Below are 10,193 nucleotides of genomic sequence, written 5' to 3' on the forward strand. Positions count from 1 at the left end.
AAAAAAAAAAAAGGAGCCAGGCTCGGTGGCTCAGCCTGTAACCCCGCGCTTTAGGAAGCTGAGGTGAGTGGATTGCCTGAGCCCGTGGGTTCGAGACCCACCTTAGCAACTTGGCGAGACCTCATCTCTACATTAAAATAAAAAAACTAGCCAGGCGTGGTAGCGCACATCCGTAATTCCAGCTACTTGGAAGGCTGAGGCGGAAGGATCGCCGGAGCCCAGCAAGGAGAGGCTGCGGTGGTCATACATGTGCCAATGCACTCCAGCCTGGGTGACACAATGAGATTCCAACTCAAAAAAAAACAAAAAAAAGGAAACCAATTTTGGTTTTTTTTGAGTTGGAGTGTCACTCTGTCGCCCAGACTGGAGTGCAGTGGCACGCTCCCGGCCACTGCAGCTTCAACCTGTTGGGCGCCGGCGATCCTTCCGCCTCAGCCTTCCAAGTACCTGGAACTACAGGCACGTGCTACTGCGCCGGCTAATTTTTTGATTTACTGTAGAGATGAGGTCTCGCCAAGTTGCCCAGGCGGGTCTTGAACCTGTGAACTCAGGCAGTCCACTCACCTCAGCCTCCCAAGGCGCGGGATTACAGACTGAGCCACCGAGTCCGGCTCATTTATTTATTTTTGAGTCAGAGTCTCACTCTGTTGTCCAGGCGGGAGTGCTGTGGCAGACTCACAGACCCCGCAGCTTCAACTTGCTAGACTCAAGCGATCTTTCCTCCTCAGCTTTCCAAGAAGCTGGAACCACAGGCATGCACCACCACGCCCAGCTAATTTTTTGATTTATGGTAGAGACAAAGTCTTGCCATGTTGCCCAGGCTGGTCTCGAACCTCTGGGCTCAGGCAATCCTCTTGCCTCAGCCTCCCAAAATGCTGGGATTATAGGCACCAGCTACCGCACCCAGCTTGGAAAGCAGTATTTAACTGAGCAACTACTGTAGGACTATTTATGGGTCACTTAATACTGACCACTCCCCATGAAATAGGTATCATGATAGCATCCTTTTACAGAAGAGGGAACTGAGGCTCAGAGGAGTTTTTTTTTTTTGAGTTGGAATCTCACTCTGTCGCCCAGACTGGAGTGCAGTGGCCGGGAGCGGCCACTGCAGCCTCGACCTGCTGGGCTCCAGCAATCCTTCCGCCTTAGCCTTCCAAGTAGCCAGAATTACAGGCATGCGCTACCACGCCCAGCTGATTTTTTTATTTATTGTAGAGATGAGGTCTCACTGCCCAGGCGGGTCTTGAACCCACGGGCTCAGGCAATCCTCTCACCTCAACATCCCAAAGGCGCGGGATTACAGGCTGAGCCACCGAGCCCGGCTCAGAGGAGTTTTAAAAAACTCCCCAAGGTCACCCAGCTACTAAGAAGTGGAGCCAGAATTTGAATCTTGTTCCCAAAGCAAACCACCAAGACTCTGGGCTCAGTCACCAAAGGGCTGCTCCACTCTCCTAGAGCACCTGATGGCCTCTCTGTTGACCAGAGAGGACCGGCCACTGAGGGTAATAGCTCCTTCCTCTGCTCCCATGAACCCCATACTGTGCCTAGCTTGAGGGCAAAGTTGTTGACTGGTTACTACATTGTCATGCCTGGGTACCCTTCCTAGAAAGGAACAGTTTGAGCACGAAGGACCACTTTGCTTACATGAAGGGAGGTAAAAGCATGAAAAACAGTCATCTCATAAATGCAAGACTAGGGCACAAGACAGGTCCCTTGCTTTTGCTGTGTGTTTATTACAAAGAGAGAAACCCACAATTCTTTTTTAAAACAAAATTCAAGGCTCCAGGACGCATCTCTGGGGCTAATCCATCTTAAATATTAGAGGAAGGAGAGAGGAAACTGGCTTCTTTGAGCTCCTACCACCTGCCCCCCCAGTTTGGGCCAGTGTTCCATTGAGGCTGTGTGATGTGGGATCTGCACAGGAGGTGGCCAAAGCAGGTGTCGTGGGATCACTAATCTGGCCTTCTGTGGCATGCCCCTCCCCCGAGTGCCAAGGTCCTCTGCCTCCACACCTGGGGGCAAAGTTCCAGGAAGTTCACCACTTGTGTCAGGAGGTAAGCTCAAGTTCAGCGCCTCCGCCTCTGGCTCCAGGGAAACCACCCCCATTACGTGGCTTCTGGAAAATGTGGCCTCCTCAGGATTGCCCCAGGGAATAGTCACAGATAGAGAAAGTACAGGGAGTAGCAATTCGAACTCACCCTTGACTCTGTACCCAAGGAGGAGGTGAAGTCTGTCCGGCTCCCTCTCTCCCTTGCTTGCCATGCCCACCTCCCTGCTGACCCTGCCATTGCTTCAAGGACAGCTGTCCTTCCTGGGTGACAGTCGCCACTCTTGAGCCGGAGTGCCTTTGCATGCAGTCAGGGGCAAGGTGAGAGGACTCTGGGCTCTCCCAGGCCTTACAAAAGCCCAGACACATAAATACAAACTTAAAAACCAGACATTTCCTGCCAGCAGGCATCAACTGCCCCCTTGGCTTCAGCTATAACCAAAGAAGCCAGCTTCTGTCTCAGATCCAGCTGATGGCAGGGAGCTGGAAGGTGCCAGCATCCTCCCCAGGCCCTTCACTGTCCTTTGTCCTCCCGGTCATCAAAGAGGTTGGGGTTCTCTGCCAGCGTGGAGCGAACTTTCTTCTTCTCCTTGAAGCGGCCCGAGTTAGAGACTTTGACATGCTTGCCCTTGGTGCTCTTGTCCACAATCTTCTCCAGGCGGGTGTTAAAGTCGCTGTTGGGACCCCCAGCATCAGGCCTTGGCGATTCCGCACCTCCCTCCGCTTGAGCATAGGTATCAGGGATCTCATATAGCACCTTGGGAGTGGATTTCTTTTTCCGGAGGAAGGTCAGCTTCCACCAACCAACTTCTGTCATGGTGCTCCCTGAACCGAGGGTGGGACTTTCTGCGGGGACGGATGGAGGAGACAAAAAAGTCAGCAGGAAAAGGGGTGGGTGCCCTGGACCAGCCCTCTCTAGACTCCCAGTCATGGGTTGTTTTTAGAATAGAAGAATTGAAGGTAGGACCCAATGAACTGGGGTGACACAATGCTTTTAGAGAGTATGAGCAGAGAGGAGGGTCAAAGTCAAGGTCAACCGGGAGACCACCTGAGCCAGGCAGGAGGATAGCAGGACAGGCACACAGCATCGCGCTGCTGGGTTGCAGAGAGCTTGGAGATCATCCTTGCCAAGCCCCTCAGAGTTGCAGGCAGGTGGACAGCTTCTCCGGGCCACACAGCGTCCAGGCACAGTGGACACGGTTCCCAAGCCCTTCCCACCCCACCACGAGGCCCTATTGTCAGTCATGGGCAGACATTGACTGGTTGCACACAGACATGCCCTGTGCATTGTTCATGGAATTTATTGTAAAATTAAATATGATTTGTGATGTTCTGAGCAATTTGAACTTCCCAGTGGTGACCCGCAGGGCTAAAGTAGCTGCTGAGCTCTTCCTGAGAAGCGGGAACCTCTGACTGGATGTGGGGAGTCCCAGGGACTATCCTAGCCTCGTGATCTCTGGCAAGCTACCTCTCTGGGCCTAGTTTCCTCATCTGTTGCATCCAGCCCTAGCATTTAACTCTACCATTAATCCCGGCCCACAGAGGTAGCCATGCTTGGCAAAGCATGATAATGGTTGCCTCTGAATCAAGGCCAGCAGTTTGCCAAAGCTGTTGGTTTCAAGCAGAAGCCTAAAGAATCATCTTTCTCTAGTCTGTTGGCCATTTCAGAGCTTTGGAAATGCAACGGCCAATTCGTTAGAAACATTTGCTGATGGGTGTCGTGGGCTCATACCTGTAATCTCAGTGCTTTGGGAGGCCCAGGTCAGAGGATCACTTGAGCCCAGGAGTTCGAGATCAGCCTAGGCAACATAACGAGATCCTATCTCACTTGCATGGCTGAGGTGGAGGGATTGCCCGAACCCCGCAGGTCGAGGCTGTGATGACCACGAGCATGCCATTGCACTCCAACCTGGGTGACAGTGAGACTCCAACAAAGCAGGGGGGTGGGAAGGGGAGAGGAGAGGAAGGAATGGATAGGGAAAGAAAAAAGGAAACGTTTGAGAAGGGAAAAGAAATGTGATAATGGGACTAAATTTTTTTTTTTTGAGTCAGAAGCTCACTCTGTCACCCAGGCTGGAGTGCAGTGGCATGATCACAGCCACTGCAGCCTTGACCTGCTGGGCTCAGGTGATCCTTTCGCTTCAGTCTTCGAAGCAGCTGGAACCACAGGTGTGCGTCACTTCACCCAGCTAATTTTTTTGACTTATTGCAGAGACGAGGTTTCACCAAGTTGCCCAGGCTAGTCTGGAACCCATGTGCTCAGGCAGTCCTCTCACCTCTGCTTCCCAAAGTGCTGGAATTACAGGTGTGAGCCACCACACACAGCTGGGAATAATTATTAAGGAACGGCCCCCTTTTCCCACCAAGCTTCCACAAGGACAGGAGTTGGAAGGGGAGCTAAGATCTGGGGGACAGTTAGGTGGATCCCAGAGGCGCATATGAGCTGTGGTCCTCACAGGTTGTACCTTCCATGAGGACACCAACGAGGTGGGGTGTGGGGTGGTGAAATTAGGCTTCTCCACTCACAGGTGATGTGCCCTGACACAGCACTACCTTCCCCGGGGGCCTCTCCTTCTACTGATTTCCACAAAGGTGCTGTCTGAGCTAGTGGAAGGTCTGGGAGATAAGCGTGGACATCGTTGATAGGGCATGTGAAGTAGAAGCAGGAGACAGTCAACTAGGAAGATCAACGGCAGAGCGGGCAGAAGAGTGGGGATTAGAGGTGAGGTCGGTGGTCTCTTTCTCAGGCCTCCTGATTGCAGGTTTCAAGAGCTCTGAGGAAGAGGGTGCAGCCAGGGCACATCAGAAAGCCAGATGATATCCCCTCCATTTTTTTTTTTTAGTTGGAGTCTCACTCTGTTGCCCAGGCTGGAGTGCAGTGGCATGCTCCTGGCCACCGCAGCCCTGATTTGGTGGGTTCAGGTGATCCTTCCGCCTCAGCCTTCCAAGTAGCTGAAACTACAGGCATGTGCTACCATGCCTGGATAATTTTTTTTATTTATTGTGGAGATGAAGTCTCACCAAGTTGTCCAGGCTGACCTCAAACCCCTCACGTTGACTTCCCAAAGTGCTGGGATTATAGGCTTGGGCCACCATGCCCGGCCTGATGGCTGATAGGCTTGAGCCACCATTCCCCTCCTTTAAAAGCTGGAGGATGAGTTGGGTGCAATGGGTCACACCTGTAAAACCAGCACTTTGAGAGGCTGAAGTGAGAGAATCACCTGAGCCCAAGTCTTCGAGACCAGCCTGGGCAACATGGCGAGATCTCATCTCTACAATAAATTAAAGAGGCAAAAGGATCACCTGAACCTAGCAGGTCGAGGCTGCAGTGGCCATGAGTGTGCCACTGTTCTCCAGCCTGGGTGACAGAGTGAGACTCTGACTCAAAAAAAAGCTGGAGAGCAATGGCTAGCCACTGTAGCTCACACCTGTAATCCCAGCACTTTAGGAGGCCAACAAGGCAGGAGGATCACTGGATGCAAGAATCTCTGGAATTCAAGACCAGCCTGGGCAACACACCGAGACCTCATCTCTATTTTTTTTTTTTTTGAGTTGGAGTCTCACTCTGTCGCCCAAACTGGAGTGCAGTGGCCACTCCCGGCCACCGCAGCCTCGACCTGCTGGGCTCCGGCGATCCTTCCGCCTCAGCCTTCCAAGTAGCTAGAACTACAAGCGTGAGCTACTGTGCCTGGCTAATTTTTTATTTATTGTAGAGACGAGGTCTTGCCAAGTTGCCCGGGCTGGTCTTGAACCCGCGGGCTCAGGCAATTCACTTGCCTTGGCCTCTCAAAGTGCTGGGATTACAGGCTGAACCACCGAGCCTGGCTTCTATTTTTAATATTTTATTTTATTTTATTTTTACCACTAGCTTAATACACTGATGCCTTTGGGTTCCTAGAACAAAAATTTTTTAAATTAAAAAAATTAAAAACTGGAGGTGTTCACTGCACTTTCTAAAAAGACCAGGGAGAAATACTCCAAGTGATGACTCTTGGTTTTCTTTATGTAGCAGGAGTAAAGGACACTTTCTCCACTCTAGTTTTCTGACTTCCAGAATTTCCATAATGAGTACAGATTTTTTTAGAGGTGGGGGAGCCGATCAAATTCAGGAAGAATGAAAGCAGAATGCTGGCCTAGGCTTGTGATGAGTTGAACACCTGCATCTGTGTCCCTCACTGCTGTTGTCTCCGTCCCTCATGTCCCCACCCCTGCCCTAGAGCACAGGCCCACCTCGCTGTTGGGAAGCAGCTCCCACATGGCCGGCTCTGTCCCTGGAGCTGGGCTCCAGCAGCATGAAGAGCCGAGAAAGCCCTCATGCAGCTCCCACTTAGAAAGTGGAGGACAAGGTTAGCAAGGCCAGTTAAGGACGTTCGGGGCACCCTGGAGAGGTGGCACACCAGGGGCAGCCTGAGAGGTTTGCTTTGGCAGCCTGCCCCACCTGGGCTTAGCACGGCCTTGCACAGAACTTGGTGTTCTGGAATGAGTTTCTGAAAGGAGGTGTGGGGAGGGCAGGGATGGCAGGACGGGCATTTGCTTGGTCTGTGGGTGTCCCCGTTGCTACCTTGTCTGGGACGAGGTCCACAGCCCACTACCACCCCACCATCTGGAGCTGCCAAGGGACCTGGGGAACAGAGGAACAGAAGACCCAGCTCCTGAGCCTGCGGTGGTCATCAGGTTTCCTCGCTCCACAAGAGAAAGGGGCTCCTGCCTGTGCCTGTTAGAATGTACCCATTTCAAGCCGGGTGTGGTGGTTCACACCTTAATCCCAGCATTTTGGGAGGTAGAGGTGGGAGGATAGCCTGAGCTTAGGCGTTCGAGACTAGCCTGAGCAACATGGTGAGACCTTGTCTCTACAATAAATAAAAAAATTAGCCTGGCATAGTGGTACGCACCTGTAGTTCCAGATACTCGGAAGGCTGAGGCAGAACAGTCGCCTGGGCCCAGTAGGATGAGGCTGCGGTGGCCGTGAGTGTGCCACTGCACTCAAGCCTGGGCAACAAAGTGAGACTGATTCAAAAAAAAAAAGTGCCTATTCTAAGGAGTATTTGAAGTTGGCATCCACCGAGCTTAACTCTGCTTGGAGTAAAGGAAGCCTCACATCACAAGGAACTTGTCAGAGAACCTACAGATGGGAACACCCCTTGTTCCCTATGCCGGGGTCTCTGCCAAGGTGTCAGTGCCCTTGTGTCCTGGTCTTGTACCCTGGTCTCTAGGATACTCTTTTCCAGGCCTTCCTGTCTTTTCTGACCAGGAAGACATGTGAGCACCAGTAAGCAGCAAACAGCCGCTTTAGATAAGACTGAATTTGTAAAACAGATACATTAGCGAATTATTCTTTGTTTTACAAAATAATCCAGCTGTAGGAATTTTTTAAAATTTAATTTAGTGTTATTTTATTTTTTGAGTCGGAATCTTACTCTGTCGCCTAGACTGTCGCACGATCACAGCTACCACAGCCTTGACCTCCCGGGCTCAAGTGATCCTTCCACCTCAGCCTTCCAAGTAGTTGGGACTACAGACATGCATCACCACACCCGGCTCATTTGTTTGTTTGTTTGTTTGTTTTTGAGTTGGAGTCTCACTCTGTCGCCCAGACTGGAGTGCAGTGGCCGCTCCCAGCCACCGCAGCCTCGACCTGCTGGGCTCCGGCGATCCTTCCGCCTCAGCCTTTCGAGTAGCCAGAACTACAGGCATGCGCTACCATGCCCGGCTGATTTTTTGGTTTATTGTAAAGATGAGGTCTCACTGCCCAGGCGGGTCTCGAACCCGCGGGCTCAGGCAATCCACTCACTTCAGCCTCCCAAAGGCGCGGGATTACAGGCTGAGCCACCGAGCCTGGCTCCGGCTCATTTTTTAAAATGTATTGTAGAGACGAGGTCTCGCTGTGTCGCCCAGGCTGGTCTCAAACTCCTGGGCTCAGGCAATCCTCTTGTCTCAGCCTCCCAAAATGCTGGGATTACAGGCATGAGCTACTGCACCTGGACTAGGATTCCTTAAATAGCGATTATAAAAGATAATGCAAAATCTGATTTGCTTTAAAAACAAGCAATAACAAAAGGTGACGTGATGTCCATGCTTCCCAGATACCCAAAGATGCAGAGAGCAAGAGAGCTATGTGGCATGCCCGTGCCTGACCCCAGAGGCCCAGAGGGGAACTTGGGAGTGGGGGCAGGTTGAATAGACCCAGAGTTTGGGGACATGTGGTGAGCCCCGCAGTCTTCTCTTGCAGGTCTCTGCGCAGGCCATACCAAGGCTTGGGCCCTTGCCCTGAGGCCTTGCCACCCACGGGATGATGGAAATCAGCCTCAGAGGAGGCCAGCTGCACTCTGCTGTTTGCACAGCTTTGGAGCCCATGAAGGGCCACTTGGGACAGCCTACCATCCTGGCCTTCTGCGGCCAGCACCATGGTGTGCATTTCGGTGCCCCAGGACAGGCCCCTCCACCCCAGCTGGGTTCTGTGAGCTGCTCTGGAGGGCTCTACCCAGACTGGGCTGGGCCCCTTCTCACCTGGGACAAGTTAACCATTGACTGGAGTGGCAATGGAGGGGTGGCGGGGCGAATGGGGGGAGTGAGCCAGCTTCTGTGTTTAAGACAAAGCCTGGAACTCCCTCCCCCATCTCTCTGCAGGGCCCCTAATGGCCCTTGTCCACGCTGAAAGGGTCTAGGACCCTGAATAAGAACAGAGATCTGTTCCTACCAGACAGCCGAAAATGTGCTCCAGGCTAGGGATCAGAGCTGTGGTTCAACCAGAGTTAATAGAAAACTACCCTGAAGTGAAATGTTCCCAGCAGGAGCTCTCCTGGAGTCCTAGGCTGACTCAAAAGGCCAGTGGGATGAGTCCGGAGTGGGAGCGGAGACAGCGAGCCTGGATTCCCCTTCCCCACTGGCCTCCTCAGCCATGAAGGCAGAACTGAGTGCCCTGACTGGGGATTGTGCCTTTGTTTCCCCACCCACCAGTCCTCTGCCTGTACCTGTAATCCTGACTGCTCCGGGCTGGAGGTGACACCTTCCCTAGAGGAGTTGAGTGTAGGAGCTGCCCAGGAGGGCGAGACCGGGGGAGGAGGGGTGCCTCCAGGGTGCTGCGCCGGGCAAGGCTCAGGCCAGCAGAGGTGGGCCGGCGCCGCTGTGCGTCAGGTGCGGAGGAACAGGTGCAGGAACGGGTACCTGCCCGGCCACAGCTCCTGGAGTCAAGGTGAACCTGAAACCCAGCCCCTCCCGGCTAAGTAAACAGAAGCAGAGGCCGGCTCAGGCTGATGAATATTCATCACTCCAGAAATCCAATCCCAGCGCCCCTGCATCCACCCAGAAGCCAGGGTCCTCCAGGGACCGCCAAGCCGGAAGAGGGAATCCTGAGGGAAGCCTGGGGTGGGGGGGACATGGGAGCCTCTCCTCAGTTTCCCCACTCTTGGGGATGTGTGGTCGCTCCCTTAGCTGTAACCAAGGTCACTGCCACCCATTTCATCCTCCAAAAAGGCTCAGACCCTACTCCAGGCTAGACCACTGCCTGGACGTTGCCCAGGGCACAACTGGGAAAGGGTTAAGGGCTGCTGCTCCCATTGGCAGTATTGGCAGGACGGGGTGCACCCCAGCTTCCTTTGAACTCTCTAAGTCGAAACCAGTCCCTGGTTAAACTGGTTGGCAGACCGGTTCCCAGGCTGTCCCTCCCCCTCCAGAAGCCTCAAAACCGGCACTTGGTGGGGGGCTGTGGCTCCCTCTTCACCTGAAAGGCCCCTCCTCCAGATCTCCCTAAGGGGGACAAGGGGAGTGCCACCCCTCCTTGGACTAGGCTCTCCAGACCCCTCACAGCCTCTCCCTCATCCCCCTCCTCTTTTGAGTAGAGGTGGGCTTCAGGGCCCTTGAAATCATATGCAAAATTCCCTGTGTAGGGACAGAGGGGCACTGCTATTTCTGCGTAGATGATACCTTTCTGGGATTCTCAGAGAACCCTGGCAGCCTCCCCACCACAAAGCGCCACTGGGGCCTCACTGGGCGCTATAAAGTCAGGGAAAGCGGGAGAGATGGGGCCCCTGGAAAGGCAGGAAATGGGAAAGGTAAGAAGGCCAGGATGGGCTCACAGTTGGGGCAGAGTGCGTGCACCTTGACCTGCGGCTGCCTGGCCCTTAGAGCCGGTTCCATGCCTTGGAGG

At 53.4% G+C, this 10,193-nt stretch overlaps 1 protein-coding gene across 1 annotated transcript; it reads right to left on the reverse strand.

Moving 5' to 3' along the window:
• Window positions 1-2,561: 2,561 nt before the first annotated feature.
• PRR15L (proline rich 15 like) lies at window positions 2,562-9,464 on the reverse strand. The gene is made up of 2 exons (XM_008073915.1): window positions 9,019-9,464; window positions 2,562-2,893 (listed from the first exon to the last, which is right to left on the reverse strand). Exon 2 carries the CDS (start codon window positions 2,862-2,864, stop codon window positions 2,562-2,564), a length of 303 nt encoding a protein of 100 aa, XP_008072106.1. The 5' UTR covers window positions 2,865-2,893; window positions 9,019-9,464.
• Between the last annotated feature and the right edge of the window lie 729 nt (window positions 9,465-10,193).

This window comes from Carlito syrichta, unplaced genomic scaffold, assembly GCF_000164805.1.
Source record: "Carlito syrichta isolate Samal-C Ts95f unplaced genomic scaffold, Tarsius_syrichta-2.0.1 Scaffold316209, whole genome shotgun sequence".
Taxonomy (NCBI): Eukaryota; Metazoa; Chordata; class Mammalia; order Primates; family Tarsiidae; genus Carlito; species Carlito syrichta.

Excerpts from the sequence above, each read along its gene's own strand:
- PRR15L (XM_008073915.1), bottom strand. The coding sequence starts at position 2,864 with ATGACAGAAGTTGGTTGGTGGAAGCTGACCTTCCTCCGGAAAAAGAAA.